This window comes from Diadema setosum, chromosome 2 (assembly GCF_964275005.1).
Source record: "Diadema setosum chromosome 2, eeDiaSeto1, whole genome shotgun sequence".
NCBI classification, from domain to species: Eukaryota; Metazoa; Echinodermata; class Echinoidea; order Diadematoida; family Diadematidae; genus Diadema; species Diadema setosum.
The window spans coordinates 21,305,010-21,330,197 of NC_092686.1; the positions used below are offsets into that span (position 1 = coordinate 21,305,010).

Sequence of the window (25,188 nt, forward strand, 5' to 3'; positions counted from 1 at the left end):
AAATAAAATATGGATCCGCCACTGTATGTGCGACAAGAATCCAATTCGCATCGTTTATGAAGCGCAAATCTCTCCATAAAGAAACATTCACCTTTCTGTTCTTTGCACACTGCTGTTCTAAAATAAATCGAAATCAACAGAGTTTTCATCTTCTAATCACGATATTCTCACATGTGATGGAACACACACACGCAAAACCCCCACAAAACATAACAAAAACAAAACTGCACTCTGATGTCGCCTTAATTATGAGGTATTTACATCCTGATGAAAACAGAAAATACATTGTAAACCTATCACTCTTTCAAAACTACTGGTATAGAAGACACGCGTAATGGTCAGTATTTTCTCTGACAGAATTTCTGGCGGAAGGATTAATCATTACCCTACCATCAGTATTTCTGCAGATATGCTACTTAGAATCAGTGCCCGATAATATTTCATCACACAGAGTGGAATTTTCGATGATAATGCACGAGGAAAATTACTGGGATAAATTCATAGATTTTGAAGGCATTGAGACAGGCAGTGGTTTTGAATTTAGCGGTGTCCGTAGCAGACGCTGTGTTGTTCCTACATTATGTGGCTAACGTCATCTGGGGATACAGGTATTGCCTCATTTCGAGTACCCCCGATACGAGCAATTGCGAGGTGTGGCTCATACGAGCATCACGAATGAGTGTATAACTAAGGGGTGTATTTTTGCCTCTTCCTGGTATTATTATATAAAACTTGGTAAGTTTCGAATCGTTTTTTGACATCTATCGTACCTATTTGGTATTAAGATCTTTAGAAAATAATGTCCGGCCATAGCCTCATCGTATGTCAGGGTTGAATTTGGTCTATTCTTTGTTTCTTCTGCTGCATTCGAAGATAGTCGTGACCGTTATTCATTCACGGTGTACACAGGTGAATGGGGAATTTTCGTGACTTTGTTTGTATGAGGTGACTGCATACACAACGTACGTTCCAGTATGTGGTATGCTGCACCACAAGGCTATAGAAGCCTAGTATGATGTCCGAAGTCGTGTGGCGGTAAGATGCTGTGTGTGCGAAGAGCTCAAGGTACGAGGCATGTCGTTGTAAATCCCGCTGTGCAAAAATGAAGTTGTTCGCGTTGCTTGCATGCTGCATCATCATGGCAAGATTGATGCACATGTCGATTACTAGAAAAAGGTACATTTACATGATACAGACAGGAAAACCGTTTAGATTTAGAAATCTAATCTAACTAACCACTTCTACTATACTATTCCGAAGTTTTTGAGGGGTCAACATTTGGCTGATGATACAAACAACTCTTGACTCGAGCTCTGCACACAAATCGTATCTGCTAGTGTAAGGTAAAATTTACTGTATGTTTGCTATACATGAATAAAGAAATTTCAGTAAAATAAATTCTGCTGGGTGATGTATACTACAGCACAGGCTACAATCTACATGAGTACTACCTTGTGCCTGTGTGTGGCAGTGAGCTGAGCTACGAGCATGTTTCCTGTGTATTGTAAAGCGCATTGCCCATTTTTCGACCGCCCGTGTTGAGAACTGAGTGACACCTAGATTTCGCGCAATACGTTTATTATTACGCCGATAAGAAATGCAGGGATGCAGATAAAGTAAAATTATGTGCATATATACTTAGCGATCACCAACCCAAGGATATACTTGCGAAATTTAGATTGAGTCTGGTGGCGTGGCCCATTGTCATGCTCTTTGGAACACGTGTGGAGGTAGTTGCATAGTTTGAATTTCACACTTGATTTGTAAACGCCATTTTTTATTCATGAACTAGGAGAGAAGACTTACCTTTACTGTGCGTAAGAGTGGTCGATTCATGGAAGCGGTCTAATCATGGCCATGGGCAACATCGCCAAAATGGTTGTGCTAGACTGACCAGGTTAGGTGAACATGCTGCACTTTGAACCCATGTAGAAGTGGGTTCCTTACTGTTTCTCGTAAAGGTACTGTAAAACGAATGTTCGTGTGCATTTTAATTTCGCGAATTTCGCGCGCGCCAAGATTCGCGAAATTAAAATGCACGCGAAAGTTCTTGTCTCCACTAGAGTAAAAGCCCCAATTTTCGGACACTGAAGCTTTTTTGCAATATTTATTCAACTCAAATAATACTCCACAAAATTATATCTATAATAATGTATGTTGATCAACCTAATTTTTCCCAATATTGATTTTGTTAAACAGATTATAAAATTTCACGAAATCCCCAAACATTATGACCTTGTCAATTCCCCAAAATTCGGACACGCGCGCAATGTCAATACGCATACAAGGCCGCTGAAAAATCCATGCACGCCATACCTTGTTGGCGCAAGGTTGCATCGGGGATGTTACAGTGCCCGTTCGTGTCCGAATTTTGGGGACTCTGCACTTGCATTCAGTCCCTGTACATTTACTCACTGAGATTTTGTTTTTCTTTTGTGTTTTTGAGGATACCATCGCACTCTGAGCTTGCGATAAACGAAAAAACTCGCAACAGAACGGCGTAATTTTTCAATTTTTAGCGCTTTTTCGGCGACCCCGATTCTTTACACGGGACCTTATTCGCGCGCGCTTTGGAAAAGGTGCAGCGATTCCGCGTTTTTGACGGCAAAATTTGGGATTTTAGATGGATTTTTGGAGGTGACTCATGCACTTTCCTGTGGTGAACGAGTGTGCTAGTATGTGAAACGATGTGATATGCTTGTGTTGTGACAGTCCACTTTGCTGCCTTGTGATAAGTGGTAAGTGTCCGGATATTGGAGGCCAGCCGAAAATTGGGGTTCTTACTCTATATACATTGAATGCCAGTGGCAGTTCTCGAAAATTTCATGCCGCAAAATAGGCCGTCGGCTCCAATTCGTGAAAAATTCATGCCGTGAACATATCATGTTTTACAGTATTGACACCTGCACCAAGGTTCAATCTGGACAGAAAAATCTGTCTGTCAGGAGGAGTGTTTTATCATTTAAAAAAAAAAAAAAAACTTTTACGGCTCTCCTCTGTATAGGAGGGGATTCCGTGAAGCCAGACGTACTGGTAGTCTCCGCGGAACATATCCCCGACAAGATACAGACCGATCTTTCGGGGGGTTCGGTCAAGGCTCAACCGTGCGCAAAAGCACAATTCATTGTAGGTTTCTACATGTAGCAGACAGTCAAATTTTGAACAGTGTCAGCATTGTGGTCAAATTATAATGGGGCGGCTTGAGTTAGGTTTACCTGGAATTATCACTGATTATTATAAATTTTACTTAGCTGTCTCATATTCATTTGATTTTGTTCAGCAAGTAAGATTATTCAAAATAGATTTAGTTCTGTGGCCGAATGAAACAAACTTGTTTGTCGATGCATGTGGGAGGATGACCAAGCAAGTGCAACAAGCCAAGGAGGGCTGGGAAACCTTGTGGAAGTAGAATAGGTAGTGTACTCGAGTGTCCCGCACATTGCCATAATTCAAGTTTGTGCATATTTCATTCACATGACGTCACTGAAATTCTATGAAATCCTACTCACATACAGGAAAAAAGCTGAAGATTCCAATGGAACCACATTTTCAGTGATCGATACCGGAAATTTGTAGCTACTGTTAAACGAGAATATCATTTAGTTCATGACAGAAGGGGCCTGCACCTTGCCACCGCCACCCCTTACCCCATAGACAAAGCACGTAAAACGTGTGCAGGAGACCGTGATGATACATGTACAGTGTACTAATTCCATATGTAAATTTAAGATTTCCAAGAAAAACTGGCCAGTTTTCACCTCAGTTTGCTTGGTTGTGGTAGCCTTGCAAAGTTTTCTAATGTACTGCACACAGTCCCGCATGTACATTTTTGTTTAATAGTTTGCTTGTACCATTGTAGCAATTTACACAGGATGGCGGATTTAGGGCTGCTGGCGAGGTGTGGGTACCTCACTGTACAGTGTAGTAATAACTTGTCTTTATGAGAGCTGGCTGCAATTGTAACAATATTGTAATGGAGAAGGAAAAAAAAAAAAAGACCCAGGGTGATTAATGACATTAGAATTTTACAATGATACCAAACTGACATAGTGAAAAGCGACTTCTTTTATTTTGATGCGAGGCACAAAATCATAGGCAAAGTTGTACCTTTGTGTGAACATAATTACATGTAAAGTACATACTTTCACCGATGATATTGTACATTCTGATAAACTTAGACTAACAAAGGCAGTGGAAAGAGAAACGAAATTTTTAGGTTCTAGGAACAATTAAAAAAAAAAGGAGTTGACTAACTGATGATAGATGTGTGCAAACTGATGGCCAATATCTCTTATCGATAGGGTATAAATACAATCATATTTTCTAATAATTTTAATTTACTAAACCTGAAAATCTAATGTACAGTACAGTAACTCAATAATTTCTGATATTTGGCAAAGTCTCAAATAAGCAAAAAAAAAAAAAAAAAAGAAAAAGTCATGAATGCTGCCCAAATGATTTCATTCACACTTGCATCTACAGTGTAAGATGTTCTGATATCCTGTTACTAACTTCCAATTTATTCTGTGGTGGCCACATTGTACTAATAGTCTGGTTTTCGACGATATGGTATATAATGTTTAGTCTGTAGTTGTTGATCAGTGATATTAATAATGATAATGTAATATTTAATAATCATAATCATATTAATGATGAGTTTAGACAATTTTTTTTTTTTTTTTAAAGGGAGAATGCAAAACAGTGATTTAACGAAATCTTAGCAAAAAGAGATCAAAGCATGTATTGAAATTTTGGTTGTAACTTTGGGAAGGTATCGTACTGTACATGTACTTTTAGATGAATTCTAGATTGCGCAACTGATACCTGACAACCGGTTTTTCGTACAGGATATCATTCTCAAAAGACATTTCAAGATCAAATATTACGCCATGGTTTCGTGTTGCACTTGATGGATCAATCAAAAGTGTCATCAATACTGTAAAAGTGGAATTTTTTTTTTTTTTTTTTTTGGGGGGGGGGGTCATTTAGTTACTGACCATTTGATGTCAACCATAGTTTGAGTTCATCTAAACATACATTGTAACTCAAATTTATGTATTAATACTTCAGTTTGTGATGGTAATAAAGGTTTGGTAGAGACATAATTTGGATTTCATATCTGCAAAACAGTGGCAATCATTGTAGGGCTTTTGGTTTTTCCAATAGGTTGTAAGTGTAAATTGAAAAGAGTAGTGGGCCACCAACGGAACCCTTGGGTATACCAAACTTCAGTTTACTCTTAGGTGAAACCATCCATCTTAAAGGGTGTGTACAGTGGTCAAGGTGAGGATTTAGCTTTTAATGTTTGCAAGATATTCAGAAACCACTCTATGAGATGTCAAAGAGCATGTAATTCTAAGAGGTGTCAAAAGTTTATTTTATGGAAATCAGTTTTGAAATGGCTGAGATCCAAAAACAAGGTGAAACAAAGAGATCCTAATAAAAGACGTGGCCTGTTGCCTTTTATTATTATCACTTTTTGGGATATCTCAGTCATTTGAAAACCAATTTTCATCAAATAAATGTTGAATCCTTCTTAAAATTACATGCACTTTCATATTTCATAATATGTTTCTCATTATCTCACTTAGGAATGTTCAAAACATGAATCCCCACCTCAACCAGTAATGTACAGTCCCTTTAACACACTGAGCTTGGTCTGACATGTATTCAAACCGGTTACCAGTTATGCACGAACAATGTTATAGATGAGAGTACTGTCCCTTTAACACACTGAGCTTGGTCTGACATGTATTCAAACCGGTTACCAGTTATGCACGAACAATGTTATAGATGAGAGTACCGAGTAGTGATAGAAGAACCAGAGAAATTCTGATGCCTTTCTATTCACAGATATTGTTTTAGTTTAGTGAAGAGAAACAAACATGTCAATGGGAGGGAGAGGGGATAAATCGGTATTCTAAACCTTTATAACAAAAATATTGCATTATTGTACATTGTATACATCAAACTGGGGCTAAATTTGAACTGCAGAGCATAATTATGATTAATGGTCCTCACACTTTGCTGTCTGTTTAGACACTCCTGATGTTTTCTGTATTTGACAGGTAATGTGGTATGGCAGTTTGGTTCTAGGTACCTTCTGTTGACATTGGTTAAATGACAGTGACATAGAACCACTTTTGCAGTAAGAAAATTAGTCTTATTTCCTGCTTCAGAGGGACAGGTTGGTATTGAATCATTCTGTGGTATCAATAATAAAAAGAAATAAAGATACATCCTTTATTAGTACCTGGAGAAGGAGAGATGTAGGCTGTTATAATGTGTAGAAATTTTGAAATTTGAGGCAATTGAAACCCTGTATTGTTTGTGTTTTCTAAAGCTGCTTCAGTACCATGACTAAGGTTATTATTTCAAGCTGTCTGTTTTTAATGTCATGATGGACAACATAAGAATATGAAGTAGCTGTAGCTCGCACCCTGAATTTTCTCAAATTTCTGCTGATCTAATGCTCATGCTTAATTTCTTTCAGACAATCTGAAATGTTTTTCTTTTATAAATGTATGTGTACCTACTGTAAAAGGGGCACTCAAACTGGCAGTAGAAAGAAAATTACATCGTTTTTGCAGGAGCTCCATTGTGGGTGTGGCATTGACCAACTCTGCCTCGTTATTTCTTGGCTACTGTTAATGTATAGTCTAGTACATTGTAATTGCCTTTTACATTTGTGGGGGGGGGGGGGGAGCAATGTAGTCTGCCTGCTGTCTACCTGCTGTCTACCTGAACAGCATTTTCTCTTGGCTGACTTTTTATGTTTGAGCAACTGTACCCAGTATTGGTATTGTCAATGAAGGAGCAGCACTGTGTAAGGCAATGGTTGCTACAGGGAGTGCAGACATTGCAGTGTGTTACAAATGCTTATGTCTTGTAAGTTGGACTAGATTCAGAGTAGAAGTATTAATAACTAATACACAAGTTTTGCATATAATGTGATACTACGTGTACCTCATCTGCTTGTAGTGAATGCTTGTGTAACACCCAACAGTGGTATTATAGGCTTTTGAAACAACCATATTTTCAAATGTACTAGGTTGTACTAGAAAGGGGTTGTAGATGTAGTATGTGGTAGTAATCAATTGTGCAACTGTCATGATTTATAACTAACTTCGTCAGCTTGATGAGATGAGAGTTTTGGCTGGACAGTTACAAGGATGGCAAGTGCAGCTTGAATCAGTGGGCCCTTTGCCATCAGTTGCAACCATTTGCATCCAAGTGCTGTGACAACTGTGTCCCCATTTTTGTTTTATTTTTTGTTTTATTTTATTTTATTTTTTGCAACTACAGGTTGTAGTGTGTCACTTGTGGAACTACCTATAGTGAGTAGACTTGTCTGCCACAGAGTATTTCCACTTTCCACTGGATTCCCAAGTGTGACTGTTGAAGGGACTCGTGCCTAATTCTTGTCGGTATTCAATGTTCCTTCCATGGCCTCCTTAAGCTTCACTCGTATTCCTTAGTTTGTAGCCTGTCACATTCTCATTATTGTAATCAAAAGGGAAATTGATGCCTGCCACACTGCTATTATAAATAACAGGAAATGATGAAAGTAAACCAGCTCACAAGCTCCTATCATGTCACAGTGATGAAGTAGTGAAAAATTAGTTGATAAAATGTCACTACCTGGTAGTTTGTCTAGCTACCAGGAAATCTGTTACATACAGTGTACGCTTCTTTAGTTTTATATATATATGTGACCCTGCACCTCAAAACAAACAAAAAGTTGCCAAACATGAATTTTTAGTTAAGACCATATTCTGAAAGAGCAGACTTTAAGCTTTAAAATGATGTATAACTCAAATCAAATGGACTCTCCTAACCTATCTAAATATTGGAAAGAAAGCACAAACTCAGGAAAAGTGTGAACTGAGAAAAGAGGCTCTGAAGTACAGTGTCTATTCAAGCGCTTAATCTTTACCAAACCGTGCTAGCTGAGCGATGAATGGGACAAAAAACAGGAAGTAAACCACCAGAGTAACAACAATGAAGGGATTATCAGATTAAACTGAAATTAAGCATGCCTCATTAACACATTCTGTCCATAATTAATGCCAACTTTCAAAGCAGTAGCACTAACCTTTCAAAAGTTATTAGAGTTGAAAGTGAAGAGTGTGGACAAGGCTTTTCAGAAATGAAAAAGGGATTCTAAAGACACACCTAATCACACTATTCTACCAAAAATGTTTGAGATAAACTGCTAAAAAAACACAGTTTCCTGCCCGTTTTATGATACCAAATTTTAGCATAATGTAAAAGAAGACCAACTCTTTCAGAAAATATGAAAAAGTCAAGTTCGGCTAGGTTGACCCATTTCACTTATTTTCAGTCCTCACGCAAAATCAGTGTGTGCGACTTTATGTTCGTTTTGAGGTGCACGGTCACATATATTTTGTGTGTGTGTGTGTGACTGCTATCGATCTGAGTTGATCCTGCAGTAAGATGACAAAAGTCTACTCAATGTATACAATGAAAGCAACACTCGTACTGTTAGAATATCCTATATTTACACTTGTGCACTGTGTACATGTGTGTAGACTGTGTACATTGTGGGTGCGAAAGCTGTAATTGCAGTGAGCTCAAGTTCCTGTTTTTGGATCCTTAATGAAATTCGCATTTCGACAGCAACTACTTGATCCTTCTGATGGTGAACTTATAGTCCTAAAATTCCCACTTCAGAGTGGTCTTGTGCAAGAATAGATTCTCTAGTTCTGAAGGGCACTGTACACAATGGCAAGTATAAACCTGTAGGACTGACATGTGGTCTAGGTCTTTGGTACTGAGCCATGTGATATCCAACAGTCATGGTGTATATTGTAGGAGTCAAGATATGCCAATAGGGACGGATGAGGAACCAGAAGGAGATGGTGATATCGTTTCTCTCTGCACTTCCTGTGCCCATGTAACATAGTTTGATTGCTTTGGCTGTGGGAAAAGTGAGATACATGATTAAGCTTTGCCAGACATTTTTCCCCTTTTCTTTTCTTGTGATGATGTAGCTTGTTTTTTGTTCACTACATATACACTTATGTACATGTATTTCCCTGTTGAAAGCTCTGATAGTACACTTTGTCTGCAGTTTTCATGAATTTAGATCACAGCATGTTTTATGAGGGAACTGGACATTAATTTTACAGTACATACACTTTCTTATACAGGCTTACAAGCAGAGATATTAGTTTGCTTTCAGAGTCTTTTGTGTAAAAAAAAAGAAGAAAACATGTCTTTGATTTTGTTTTAAAAAGTCACTACACTATAGTTTTGATTACTTTCCTGAATGCAGTGAAGATTCTGCAAGCTGTTGAAATCATTTGTAAAATGAGCTGATTTGTGCTTTTAGTTCATCAATATTAAACTTACTCCATGTTAGGTCATTTCAAGGTATTTTGATGATGTAGTGTACATGTGGATGCTCAGTGTTTGGGGTGAAAGTTTACACTGTAGGTTGGTGGTATGGGACATTTTTTCAAGAATGTCATCAATCCATAGTATGCCTTATAAGTTGTCTTTTGGTTAGCTATTGAAGGTGATCCAATTATTCCATAGGATATTATTAAAGATCGTAGTATGCTTTCTTGTTTTGCAGTCACAAGTGTACTGTATGAGTCTGTTGAGTTGTAGTCAGGCAACACTCTGCCTTAATGATCCTCTCCTTGTAGTTTGCAGACAGTAAATTCTAGCTACATGTAACAGTGGGCAAAGGTCACTGTATTGTCTAGAAACCTTGAATGATAATGGATCTCTTGGTTGCTCACCAACATGCAATACATATAAGGATATGGGATTTGTTTTTAGGATGCTGAAATTACTTTTTTTTTTAGATAGATGTAGAATCTTAGTGGAGAGATTTGTATTCATGAAATAACTTCATTGATCCATTGATATGATATTTTGGATTTATGCAGGAAGTTTGAAGCTTATGAACTATTGCCTGTTCAGTATCTTTGTTCTCTGAGTGACACATATTCAATCATTACAACTTAGAATCCCAGCACTTTTGGTAAATGTGTTTAATGGGTTGTAATCAAATCTGCCAAATCTAACTTTCTGTGATCAACAAATAAATGCTGGCTACAATGGTACTGTATAAGCTGTTATTTTTGCGAGGGTTTAATTTTCGCAAATTTCGCGAGTCACTGTTGGACCGTGAATTTAACAACACGCGAAAATATTGCCATGTGCTAGGTTAACAGTGCACTTACGATGGCCTCGGCGTCCATTCTGGAAAACAACATCTCCCGAAAATGTCCGTAACCTCATTCGCGAAAATATCTGTACGCGAAAATAACAGCTTATACAGTAATGTTTACAGTGGTGAACTCACTGAAAGGACACTGTGAAGAAGTATTTCATATCATGTTTTGAGATGCCTTTGGTCTTTGACTGTATTGATTCCTAACTTACATTTTTTTTTTAAGGTAATGTCGGTAATGTCACCTCACTTCTAGGAGTAGATTAGCTACTGGGGTCCATGGTGTGGTGATGCCAAATTGTAGTCCTTGACAATGGTTGGATTAATAGTTTTCAATTGTGCTTTACCTTCATTGAGTCAGTGTGCTGGTGTGCTCTCACATGATGCTGTTGTAAGTAGTGTGATGATCAGTAACAAAAAGAATGTGATGTCTTAAATATTGCAAGAAAACATACAAGTACTTAAATTCACAGATCTCTGTATGATCTTACAGGATAAGCTATGCTTCCGAGGGTTTCAGCTTGTCAGTTGTAATGGTAACCGGCAGAAGATAGCTCATTTGGTAATGAATGAGCGATCATAGGAACAGCCATAGTGTAGCAAGGAGCTTTTTAAGCTCCCTGGTTATAGCAAGTTGTCAACAGGTAATATAGTGACTGTCAAGCCTCTGTGATTGCTTTGACAAGCATGATTTATGCCTCCCTGGTACTGCTGTGGTAGATCACGAGTTTGAGATTCTGGCCAATCGCGCTGATGGAAAATTCCTTTGTCAAGAGAATGCTTGAACAGTGATTACAGAGCACTAATATCCACTTGTGTCGTAGGCTGTGCTGTCAGCAATGTATGGGAGACGATTATTTAGAACACTTCTACTTCCTGTACATTCGTAGTTAAAAGATGTGTCTTTGACACATTATACAGAAATTACTGCATTTGTTGAGTAATTTCCTGAGTGTTGTGGTGAACTGTGCCCTGAATTGTTCCATGAACATCACTTCCATGTACCTTGGCGCCATAGTGTATTCATGGTTTAACATAAAGGGAAAAATGGATTGAATGGGATATGATATAGGCCCTACTTGAAAATGTTCAGGAGACACAAATTGTCTCTTTACGATGTACAGTTTAGTGTCTCAGTAATAAAGTGATATTGACCATTCGTACAATTTGTATGTTGTCTCTCTAAGGTTGAATCCAAAGATATATTTCTTGTGTTATGTATTATATAGGCCTACAGGCTACATGTATTATGCTCTTATCCATCATTGTAGTAATAGGTAATGAGACATTTTAGTTATTCAAAGAGGAATAAGGCAAGTGCAAGTGTTACTTGAGGCCACATGAATGATAGGTTATGCTCTCATGCCAACCAGGGATATATATTACAAGTGTATTGGATTGCAGCTGTTAGCAGGTTTTTGTGAGTGATATGAGTGAATATTATTAACAATCAATTATTGCGTCAGTCAAGATCATTTGAATCGATAAAGTATTCTTTTTCACTAATCATGGGAAGAGTTACATATCTTGGTATAACAATTGAAATAGTTTGCTCAACAGCCATTTACAGGCAATCTTTTAGCAATCTGCTGTACCATACTGTTACATGATCGAGGCAGCTAGCATCTTTTTTCCCCTTTTTTATGTACACTGTAGCATTGTCTGTAAAAGTATTATAGAGCAAAGTACTAATATCTTCAGTGTCCCCATTAATTGTACTAAGCTTGAAATATCTCAAATTAATTAGGCACCATCTTCATGCACTCATTTTGTTCCGGATATCTGTGTAGGTGGCTAAAATTGCTGTGGATAGCCAATGATTGTTGAGAGGCAGGCATTCTTGAGGGGAGTTGCCAGGTTTGCTCCCTATGACCGTTCAGCATGACTCAGACTCCCCGCTGTGTTTGGTTTCAGTCCAGTGCAGTAATGGATGCATGTATGGTGCATGCACATAGCACTGGCTGTCCACAGAAAGACACACAGTCATGTACACACACACAGACCATGTATGTATCACACAGAACCTTATAGCGGTACAGTAGTCTCTACATGCACATACAGTAGCATACATCTACCGTGTACGTCCATGTACAATACAGGCAGTTTGCCATAGGGGACTGTGTCTTGCGTGCCTTCTGTTTTTCAAGACAGTTTCTCAAACTGAGTAAGTGCTAGTATATTTGCGTGTACAGGATCAGTTTGTCATCGGGTATTGTGTGCTAGATCCTGTAAAAGTTGCATGTGTGGCTTTTACTTAAATAACAAATGATGCACATTTACAGGGTGTACGGTAAGTATTTATCTACACGATAAAGCTTTGGAACAGTTGGAAATATCAGGTGAAGCTGGACATGTTTGGATTGTTCAAAGTTGTAGAGGATGGATAATTCCGGGCTAAATAATGTGCATTATTTGTTTTACAAAATGGTGAGATGATTTAGATTAGCAGTCATTTTTGCAAGATTCCCAGGGCCAGTACCAGCTACAAAGCCAGTTGAACCACACACAAAAAATAATTGCAGTGCATTTATAACAGTAACACATGGGCAATGCAAATGAGCACATACAAGCAGGTGTTAGTACATGTAGTTAGTACCAGTCATTAGTATCATGTTTGATGGAAAGTAAATTTTGGCCTTTAGGCAAAACCAATCATTTGATTAGGATCCATACATATTGTATCATTTCATAACAGTAAGAATACACTTCCTTCCTGTACTTTCTTTTACTGTTAGTACACTTTCTTTCATGTAGGAAAAATTTAGATTTAGCAGACGTTTGTGCCATGCAAACGGAGTAAATTATGTTTCTTTTCTCCTGGAATTCCCAAAGTTTTCACCTGTGAGGAGAAAAATTTTTGTTTTGGTTTTAGTAGTTTTTTGTTGCTTGCTGTTGAACCAAAATGGTGTGTCAGGGCTGATATCTTGTATCTTACCTCAAATTGCCCACTTTTCTTAAACACGAACTCAGTTTTTAATATTCGTGTAAAATAGCACACCTTAAAACTTTACAGACTTTGTAGAGCCAGAAAAAAGAAAGAAAAAAAAAAAGATCATGAGCAAATGAGCAAAACGTATGGCCTACATGTTTGTACAGTGTAACTAGTGCCGTCATACTCCAATACTATTGATATCATTGTCGGTGTATGGATCATGACATGTTGGTTAAATTAGGGTTGATAAGAGCACCCGTGAATGCCAATGTAATGTGCACTATAATGTTGCTACATGTAGGTACACATGTCTTCATCATCATTTAGCATCACTTGTAGATTGAAATCATATTTACTTTGTAATTTAATTTATTTTTCAACATAATTTCATTTGTTAACTTCAACACAGGAGATTTTTTTCGTATGAAAAGACCGTGTCACTGAACTGTAAGCGATACCCAAAACATTGTGTGTATGTATAACCTACATTTGTGCCTGTATGTTAAATCCCTAGGGAATGTACAGATTGTATGTACAATGTACATGTAACATGATGAATGCAGATTATCAAAACAAGGTGTAGTGTTGTTTCAGTATCTGACTGAAAGTATGCTGTCGAGATGGAATTTGTACCCTGACTGCTCTTGTACTGTAACTTTTATAGCACTCTCACAGTGGTAATGGATAGGCCTACAGTACGTACAATGTATTTCCAACATGTATACAGCTACGTTGTAGATCTATTGGTATTGTCATGACTGCCATCAACATGCTTTTTGTCTTCACTCTCAATCAAAGGGACATCTCAACTGCATCTGTACAGTAAAAAAAGGATGGTTGACAACAGCAACTAAATCTGTCACACTGTAGATTCACTTGACTGCAAGAGCAATTACCGTTAGATTTGTATACACTCTGTGAGTGCACCAGGTAGTGTGTCCTTGAAGAATGGTTATTGTATGTTCACCTCATTTTGTCCTGCGAATATCCTATTAGGCCATTGTTACTTTTTGCTTTTGTGAAATTGACAAGGATGTTTCCCATGCCATTATGATAGGAATGAATGAATGAATGAAAGAAAATATGTACATCAAAGCAGTATGAAGACTGTGTGTTAATGTAGGAAAGTGAGTGCTAGCATGTTAATGTGCTGTTGTCAAGGAATGGTGTATCAAGACATCAACTTTGTAAGGGGGGGGGGTGGATTCCACAGGCCATCTACACACACAAATTTACTGTAATACCATCATAAAAATGTGCATTTTAGACTTGTATAAATTTATACAATTCATGGAGAATATGATACCAAAAAAAAAAAAATATAAGCATGCCATATCCAAATTTAGATTTGAACATGTTCCTAATCTTGACTTCTGATATGCACATGCTATCTTCTCTCATATAGTCAGAAAAGAAGAGCAGAGTTTTCCAATTAATGTCTGGTTATTTCCCAAGATTGTACCCCAGACAATTTTGTACTTTTCAGGGCTGCGATCTGTATTTCAAAGGGCGATATTCTTCACTTTGTGACACCATGCATGGCAGGGGCACAATAAGGCCATTGTGCCCAAGTGTTACATTCCTGTGGAAACACCTTTCATTTCCACTTCATGCACACATGCTGGAAATGGGGCTGTTTTTACACATTATATATTTTGAAGAATTTTTTTATTTGAAGTGCTGGTTCTTCATTCTAGTCTTTTTCAGACCCTTGATAAGTGACTTTTTCAGACTGTAAGCTCATCTCTGTTGTGAGATAAGGCAGTACAATTTGTAGTTACATACTAACATACAGTGTAGTTCAAGATTGTTTTTTTTTTTTTTGTGGCAGATGTTTGCTTCACTGAAAAAGAAGAAACAAGTTGGGAAGTTCTGTGAGGAGTGCTATTTTTTCAATACATGTACTTCATTGCATTTAATTACATGTACAGCCATAACACAAAAATATTTGCAGTTTAAGTACTTCCTTGATATGTGTGGAAATAGCCACTTTTATAGTTATTGTTTTCTCAGTTGCCATTTTAAAACTACCATTCTCAACATTTGTATTATACCATAATATGAACAATTTCTTAATATTTTCAGGGTCCCTTGAAGGGGGGGGGGGGGGGTGGAATTTTACTAGCAAATAAATGAGCAAGTTTAAGTACATACCAGTATATGAGTGTTTGTTGGCTTGTTTGTTTGTTTATTTGTTTGTTTGTTTTTTTGACAGTTTCATATGACATTCATATCTTTTCCATGTGTCTCTAAATTATCTCTTAAATCATACAGTGTGACACAGTGAACCATGGCTGCAATCAGGAAAAAGTTGGTCATCGTCGGTGATGGTGCTTGTGGAAAGACCTGCCTTCTCATAGTGTTTAGCAAAGACCAGTTCCCAGAAGTCTACGTCCCCACAGTATTTGAGAACTACGTAGCAGATATAGAAGTAGATGGAAAACAGGTGAGTTACTATTATGTCAAATAATTTTGTCAAATAATGTTACCTAACTTGTGTCACATTTGTAGATATTTGAGCAAGGAAGACGCTGAAACTCTCGTTCACACATTCATTAGCAGTAGGCTTGCCAGATTCACAGACAACCAAGCTTCAGCATGTTCAGAATGCATGTGCGAGACTTGTGTCCACTTCGTCAAAATATTCACATATTACACCCGTTTTGATGAAGTTGCATTGGTTGCCAGCAAGGCAGAGAATTGTATTTTAAGATTTTGTTACTTACAAAGTACCTGGTTATTTATCAGAATTGATATCAATAAAATCATATTCATATTTGCATAATTCATGAAGTACACAGGATAGTTGCTTCTAAAGCAACTGCACTTAAAAACGAGTAATTTTGGGGGATTGTGCCTTCAGTTGTGCTGCTCCAAAACTTTGGAATAAATTACCTGAGAAAATGAGGAAGGCCCCATCACTTGCTGTCTTCAAATCTTTGTTGAAGACTTACCTTTTTTTCAGAAGTCTTTGATTAATTTGTTACTTTTTTTGTGTGTGTGTCTAATCAGTGACAATGTTAGGGGCTCTGTTACAGTACATCACAGCGCAGTAGAGTATATTTACATAGTAGCCGCGCTATACAAATTTGTCTAATTATTAATTACTATAAAGATGACATGAGTTCTGTCATCTATCATTTCTGTAGAATGATGTTTACAAAGCATCCCACCCTTTGCAAACATGCTCTTTATGTGTCAATTTGTTTTTATTGCCTCTGATGGACATGCAAAATATTGAAGTCCAATTTGTTTTCTTGAATGCGTTAAAGGGCAGTGGTACAACAAAACACACACACAAAAAAAACCAACAACAACTACCATAGGTCCTGTTAAGAAAACATTGCTGTATTGTAACTTAGAATGACTACTAATACCTCAATGTAAATATCTGTGGTATATGAACCTATCGAGTGTGGAAAAAGGTTTTTGTAACAGCCATGGATTAACAAGACTTTGCAAAATGTTTGTACAAGTCTACAAAAGGTATCCGGTATGGCATGTCATCCAAAATACACTGTTGAGGAAATGGATTTCCTCTAGGCCCATTCTTGTATTCACATAACACTGTAATGCAAAGCAGTATGTTTTACATTCTTCTCATACTTAACCAAAGACAGCCGATTTGAAACACCTACAGAATTTCCTGACATTCAAAAGGTTTTGAAACTTGTTTGTGGAAATTACTAAATCTGCTTAAACTTTCACTGATCTATTCTGTTCATGTCTCTCCCTTTGTTAAAGTCATCTTTTTGTTCTGAGTACATTTTGTTTTCCTTTACATGACAATGAATTTGTAATGACTAATCATTCACCTGATGAATTTGTCCTAAATGACTGGTATATTCTGCTGGCAGTCAATAACTGTAAAAGAAAATTACAAGGATTTTGTTTATTCTAAACTGGCATAGTTTGTCCTGTGGTACTTCACAGCCATCATTTTAGGTGAAATGTAGTGGAGGTTTTGAGGCAGAGCATGCAGCCCATCAACTTTAGGCTGTCACCAAACAAAAGACATATGGAATGAAATTTGAAATCATGCATTTTATAAACAAGAACTTCTTAGAATGTGCTGTGTAATAATGTCAATGTGGATGTAATTCATTTGTACGTTATCAAATAAATGCTATGAAATGACTTGATTTTTTCTTCCCAGGTTGAATTAGCATTATGGGATACTGCTGGTCAAGAAGACTACGACAGATTGAGACCACTCTCGTACCCAGACACAGATGTTATACTGATGTGCTTTTCAATTGACAACCCTGACAGTTTAGAAAACATCCCAGAGAAATGGACACCTGAGGTGAGAGAGTGATATCTAAAGAGTGATGTTTATAAGGTTGATATTAGCAGAGAGATGATTTTGTGATAGGAGGTACACTAAATCAGTGTTTAATATAGATGTACTTTCTTGACAACAGCTCTGTAAGATTTTAACAAATCAAGCAGTCATTTCAGGGAATAGTATGTTGTTTGTATTCAAAACAGTTTTGATTGGTTTTGTGCATTGTTGCGCAATGTTTACAGGGAAAGATTTGAGCCACAGGGTCAAAGGTAAATTAAAAATGCTTTTTTTTTTTTTTTTTTTTTTTTTTTTACCAATTGCCCAGTCTGGCAAGCAGATTTTCAGATTGTCGCAGAACACTTGCCAGAACATGAATTATACTTGCCCGAAAAGAAAGTTCTAAAATATAAGAAGATGATAGAAAATCACTTGAAAGTCAAGGGCTTCATAGAACACAATCATTTGAATAAACAGCACACATGGCTCCACATGCTTAAACACATTAGAGTATAAACCTGGTTCGGTTGAGTGTCGGTGTTGCATTGCATTGGAGCTTCTTCGCACAAGTGTTGGAAAGTTGCTGAAATGAAATTCAGGTGCTTGCATCACTTAACAGTCATTATCTTTTGGCTTTTGTATGGCTGACTTCATGGGTTTGAAGGGGGGAAAAGTTAAAAAAAAAAGTGTCTTCCACACTTTTTGCTTGCCCAATTCGGGCAAGCATTTTCCCCCACTGTTCCAAAACACTTGCCCGACTTTGATTTTTATGTGCCCAGGGCAATCAGGCAAGTGCTTATGTAGCACCGTGAATAACAGTACAACTAATGTCAAAGGTGACAGTAGCCGTGCGAGTAATACTGGAAGTAACGGTAGGAATATTTCTGGTTGTTTATGGTTTTGAAGTGTTATTTTACAGAAGGCTATTTATCCAATGGCTATCAAACTAACATTCATGCTCTCTTCTCAACTGTACCCTCTTTCTCCCACGTCCAGGTGAAGCACTTCTGCCCCAATGTGCCAGTCATCCTGGTGGGCAACAAGAAGGATCTCCGCAATGATGAGAACACACGGCGAGAGCTGTCCAAGATGAAGCAGGAGCCCGTCAAGTCAGACGAGGCCCGGGCGATGGCCGACAAGATCAACGCTTATTCCTACCTGGAGTGCTCGGCCAAGGCCAATGAAGGTGTGAGGGAGGTCTTTGAGACGGCCACTCGGGCAGCCCTGCAGGTCAAGAAGAAGAAGTCATCAAAATGTAGTCTGTTGTAGGAAGTTGTGTCCTTCTCAGAAATGGGTGTCTATGGCAGGGGCAAGTGCAGGAAGAGCTCTTTGATGACACATGTTTGGAAGAAAATATCAGTGGATTGCTACAATTATTTTTTTTTTTCTTTTATTCATTGTATCTTTTTTTACTGGTTACATGCTTTGAAGGTCAGAGACGGTAGTGCCAGCCGACTGGAATTTTTCTTTGTCTGTTTTTCAACATGAGAAAATACGTAATTTAAGTATCTAAGGTACGAACTGGTGTAAATGTGTTACACAAGGATAGGGAGAAAATCCGCAGAATAACTGGACAGGTAGATTATAGGCTTGTGTTTGCACATGTCCACATGGCTATTCAGAAAACATATTTCTTTATGGACGTTTGCTGAGATAACATATGTTGCTGTTTCATCCTTGGAAATATGATTTATGTGGAATCGGTGAATAAACTACCACCCTACTTGATGCTCACATAGAAAAGAGTGGAAAGTGGTAAATGCTGTGTGGTATGTCCATTTTGAACGGCCAGCCTGTGTTAGTGTAGATCATGGCCTGTTCATTCCTCATATCAAAACATGAAGAGAAGAAGACACAAACAAAATAATTAATTGGTTACAACCACTGTGACTTATCACTTCATCTATGAGGAAATGTGCTAACAAGATTAAAAAAAAAGTGGTAGAATTCAAAGCGTTGATGGAATTCACAGTCCCTTTGTGTAAGAGGGCAATGTGCACATTGATATGTAATTCACAATCTTTGATGTCAGTTTGTGTGATAACTGATGCATAAAGTCTCCTACATAATCTGGAAAAACATTGTCCCCATTTCATTAACTTGTTCCAGTTCATGGATTTTTTGCAAATCTTATTTCTAGTCATGCAACCTTGGAATGGTCTCATTAGGGGCCTCTATAAGATTTGTAATCCCTCGGGTAAATGGGGAAAAGTCTGAGTGCACCTGACAGGGAGTAAACCAGTCATTTATCTCTGAATCTATCAGTTGATCAGGTCAATCTCTGGACATAACGTGGTGCTGATATTCTATTCTGTATTGTGACATCCTAGTAAGGCCGAAAGATAATTGGTACTGCTATCTTGTTACTCGTCTGCCAATTTGTGAGATGAGTAAAGCAAGAGTGGTATCTCAGTTAGTGCTGATTCTTGCAGTGATATCCAGTGCACAATCCAACTTTGACCTTCAGAGATGGTTGCCAACCACTTGCTGACCCTGCCCAGTGTACTTATTTGCTGCTGGTCAGTGGTAGGTGGATGGCATCCAGGAACCAGAGCTCCTCAGATCTTTTGCTTCTGTGTGCTCTGCAGGTTGTGAAAAGAAAGTAGCCCGCCAGGCATTCCATCAGATTCTGTTTGTCTCCAAACAAAGCTAGAAACCCACACACATGCAACTGGAGAGAAAATGTGGAGTCATGAGAAGTGGGATGCTGACAATCCTGCTTATCATTGATTTACTTTTATTTCTTTTCTTTCTTTCTTTTTTTGGCATGTACATTTCATTTCTGTCTTGATGTAAATTATTCTATAATTAAAAGGAACCAAAAGACAATAAAAGGAAGACATCTTGTCGTACTGCAATGGGGAAAGAATAAAGAAAATATATAGTTATTCAATGTAACTGATTTGTAAACGCTCTGAAAGGGGGGGGGGGGGAGCTCTATCCCCCTCCCCCATTCATAGTGGTTAAAAACCCATTTAAAGTAGAACTGATATATCTCTCATGCTTTTCTGGACTCTGATAAGACATTTGATGATATTGAGTGGTTGGCATCAAAATTGCAATAGCTTGTATCTATTTGAAGGTGAGTAGAGGGAAATTATGTAATTTGGGGGTGATAAAATACATGTATACTCAGTTTGTGTATAGCTTGAGTATGGCATACTGCACAGGCTGCACCATTGTTTTCAGTCCTATGCCCCAGCAAAGAATGCGAGGGACTTTGTTTTTCACAACTGAATGCACTAATTAAGCTGTAGAGAGCTAGCTAGTGTCTGATGGACATGATTAGTGGACAGACCCATGAAAGCATTCTGCCTATATAGGAGCAAGGAGTGCTTATCAGTATCACCTCCAACCTCCTTCAGAATGTCATGTCACCCTGCCTTTTGGGACTCCTCCAAAGGTTCAGTGCAGTGTTTCTTGAACCGTTGGTAGTTTGAGGCATGGATCAAGTATAGTATGTGGAATGCATTTGCAAACAATAAGATATACCTGTACATTGTTTTTATACGAGTTCTGTTGATACAACTAGTTTGTGTATTGACTGTGGTAGATCTGTGTTGGCACATAGGTGTTTTCTCCCCTTGGTGTTCAGAAGAAATTATCGGGAAAAAAAATAATGTAAAGTATTTTAAGGTATTTGGGGTCAAGCTTAAATTGAAACAGTGACTATGGATGACAATGCTCTTCTCCCTTCCTCATGGTGGGTGCCATCAGTGGACAATGTGACACAGAATTTTGTATTTGCTTATGCATAACATGCTCAGTTGATGCAACTTTCACAACTAAGCAGCTGTTGCTTCCTGCTTACTATAGTAAAATTGTTCTTCTGTGTCACTATGGTTCGTGTCTCCAAGGTTAAAGATGCTGTATATTGTTGCATATGTTTGCATTTGGTTTTGAAAGAGCTTTGGAAATATTTCAGACATTTATTTGGTTGGACTATGAATTTAGCTGTAAGTGCTTAAGAGGAGCTATCATTTTCTCCTGTACAAGTTAGCTACATCACTGAATGATGGGAAATATTGACTCTTTCTATATTAGCTATTGTATACCAACGGGGCAGGGATAAATCTGTGTCTCATGACATTTAAGCAATGATTTCAAAGCAAACATATATTTTAGAGTAAACTGCTATAAAATAACAGGTTGTTTTGTTTGTTTGGGTTTTTTTTTTGGATGGATTTGAATGGATATGAACCCTTATGTTTTTAGTTGACAAACCTATGTTAACCTTTAAAGTGTGTGCCTATTGTTTTATCAAACTTGTTTGCGTCGTGTATTTTATTTGAACTGATGGCATGCAGAAGGATGAGTGATTTTTGTTGTAAGGACAAGAATGCCACAATGATTCTGCTGTGAAATATGAGAATAGCATTGCTTCTGCATTAGTTCGAATCTCCTCCCCCCTCCCTCCTTTTCTGAGTATGAATTATTTTATTCCTTGAATATGTATGTAATTCATCTACTATGGCCATTGTTATGTGTAATTTCTGAACGTTAACAGCTGTCTGCATAGGATTTGCTAATGTTGGTTAAATGAATACTGTTTAATGTTTTGGCTTCAGTCTTTGGTAAGGACATGAGCATGTTGCAGAAATAAAGCTCATTCAAATTACTGTGAAATTCCTCTTTTTGTGTGTTCTGCATTATGGATGCCATTCTTGGTTTTTGGATATAGCACGCTTGTGAAACGTTCTGAGACATTCAGCAAATCTAAGGTAAATGATGGCTGCATACAATGATCATAAGTGAACCGTAACTGACTAAAATGGTCATCTGTCGTGACGCCGCCCTTTTCTGTTGCAGTGACTCGGTCTGTGGTTTGTCATATTGTGTGTGCACAGGGTCAGTGGTCAAAAGTCCAGCCTATAGCCTCTAAGCCTATTGTCACAGATGAAGCCACATGTTATACATTTCAATATTAATGACTTGGACACAATGCCAAATTAAGCAAGCTTCACTCATCTCTGTGATAGTAATATTAATGATAATTTAAATATAAAAAAAAAAAAGAAGTTGTAGGAAGTAACAGTTCCAACTTATCTACAAACTGTATATCATAAGTAGAATGGTCCAAATAAAGTCAAACATAAAGGCTTTGGAAAGTCGTCACAGTGCCACCCATCGGGCCTTTCCTAAATGCGCTGATGTTGGGACAAGTTCACAGGAGGCTCTGTTTATATTACCAGATTCATTTTTATGCTAGAATTTGTGCGAGAGCCACTGCACGTGTACTGTTGTTGAGTTCTGCCTCGCGTGATTGTATGTGTGATGCTGAGGCAGTGTGACCTAAAAAAGCACATTTCTTTCACCCTATCTGTATCCCTATCTCTGTCCATGCTCACTACTCTCCCACAAAATACTGAAGTAACAAGGAGACTGCAAATGTACTAATCTTTACATGTATGCCCTTTATAGATGCATGGTTGCCACGTAACGAATTGCCGTTTAATTGCAAGGTGAGAACCCTAATGGTGGGGAATCACAACTCTAAATGAAATTACCTGTGTTGTAAAATATATATGTGTGCACAAAAGATACTCAGCTGGCTAGGTGATTCTCAAATTTAACCATTTAGTCATCTTTGTGCCTGCTTATATATATTATATATATATATACATATTTCTTTTTCTTTTCTAATTTTTCAGTACTGGAGTTTCAAGTGGAGTTTCTCGTAAAAAACCTAACAGCTATTTAGAGTACCTAGTCGTGTAGTTGCCTATAATTATCAAATGTTATTAACTTGGCAGATAAAAATATCTAGATGATTGCTTATTATAATCTTGTGTATAACATACCGGTACACCCATTGAGCTTGGAAAAAAAAAGTGATATTTTTTTTCTGTTCCTTTCTGTTAAAAAAATGTAGTCTACAATGTCAAGTGTACTTTGTGTCTGGACCTGAAGTAGAACTATCTGTTCTTGTAATCTTCTTGATCAATGTTTTGCTATTATTCTTATGGATCAACTGAGCAGGATACATGTGCATATGATTAATAAATTACAGAAGTATGTGAAGTCACGTCACAAGGTTTTCCATGCAGTTTGTTCTGTAGGTGTGATTTTCCATTCTATGATGTGAGTTTGTAATCATGCGGTGAATACAAGGATGAAAGAAAAGGCTAGCTTGATGCATACTGCCGACAGATTCCATTTTTTATTTGACGCTTAAGGTTAAGAGGGGTAGGATTTCGCATTCCTTTTTACAGCTAAAGATTTCTCAATGGAAGCATATATATATATATATATATATATATATATATACAAATACATGTACAGTACTGCACATGCAATTGTAAACAGTTTTGTGGTAAGGGAATGTCTTACAGAGAATGAAGAGGTTATGTACTCCACCTGGGACAGGTTTCAAAATGAAATGAAGCGAAATGATGGATGACTATCGGCATTCTTCATGGCATTTTATACCGAGTTACATGAAAGATTACAATGTTTCCTAAAACTTAATTTCTGCTAAGGCCTTGAAGATACATGTACATGTAAATACATTGTATTCAGGATACCACATTTTGAATTCCTTACTCTCTCTATTTCTCCAACCAGCTGCAGACTATCACGTACAGTATTATACATTGCACTGAGAAATATGCATTGGGAAGTACAAAAATCAGTACGGCTGTATGGAAAGAATCTGACTTTTTTTAGCTCACCTGAGCCGAAGACTCAAGTGAGCTATTGCGATCGCTCTTCGTCCGGCGTGCGTCGTGCGTAAAATTTTTACATTTTCATCTTCTTCTTGAGAACCCCTGGACCGATTTTCAACAAACTTGGCAGGTAGCATCCCTAGGGGGATAGGATCTCAATTTGTTCAAGTGGGCACCATACCCCACCTGGGGGGCCCCCAGAGGGGCCCAAACCCCCCAAAATTAAGGAATCTTAAAAAATCTTCTTCTCTAGAACCAGAAGAGATAGAGCTAAGTTAATACTATGAATTAGTACATTGATGATTGTAGTTTCAAGTTTGTTCATGGCGGAATCAGGGGTGCCCCCCTTGGGACCCAGGGGAGGGGGGGGGGGTGGGGAGGGGTCCTAATGGAGCCCAAATTGTACATTTTCATCTTTTTCTTGAAAATGCCATTATGAATTTTCACCAAAGTTGGCAGGTAGCATCCCTAGGGGGAAAGAATCTCATTCCCATCAAACGAGCACCATGCCCCACCTGGGGGGCCCTAAGGGACCTAAATTTGGACCAAAATTTTAAATTTTCATCTTTTTCTTGAAAACCCTATCACAAATTTTCACCAAACTTGGCAGGTAGCATCCCTAGGGGATAGAATCTCAATTCTATCAAATGGGCACCATGCCCCACCTGGGGGGCCCCAGGGGGCCTAAATTTGGACCGAAATTGTAAATTTTCATCTTTTTCTTGAAAACCCTATTACAAATTTTCACCAAACTTGGCAGGTAGTCCCATGGGGATAAGATTTCAAAGTATTTGAATGGGCACCATGCTTTCCTTGGGGGCCCCAGGGGGTCTAAACCTCCTAAATCAATGAATATTCAGTAATATTTTTCTCTAGTTCTAATCAAAAGTGATAGGGCTTTAAGTCTTTTTTTGCCCAAGCTGCATAATCCAACATTCTATAAAGTACAGTGTACTTGGTAGGTATTTTTTACCAGTGTGATGGAATATGTAAATGGACACCATGCCCCCACTCTCAAAGCTACCTCCACCATAAGTTTCCAATGTTCTCAGGTAAGAGTCTGCAAGAATGCATGGAAGGTGAAGTTGCGATACTCAGG

At 37.9% G+C, this 25,188-nt stretch overlaps 1 protein-coding gene across 1 annotated transcript; it reads left to right on the forward strand.

Annotated features, from left to right (window-relative positions):
* Window positions 1-635: 635 nt before the first annotated feature.
* LOC140246229 (ras-like GTP-binding protein RHO) lies at window positions 636-23,449 on the forward strand. The gene is made up of 4 exons (XM_072325684.1): window positions 636-735; window positions 15,414-15,585; window positions 17,296-17,445; window positions 18,421-23,449. Exons 2-4 carry the CDS (start codon window positions 15,430-15,432, stop codon window positions 18,691-18,693), a joined length of 579 nt encoding a protein of 192 aa, XP_072181785.1. The 5' UTR covers window positions 636-735; window positions 15,414-15,429; the 3' UTR covers window positions 18,694-23,449.
* Window positions 23,450-25,188: the final 1,739 nt, after the last annotated feature.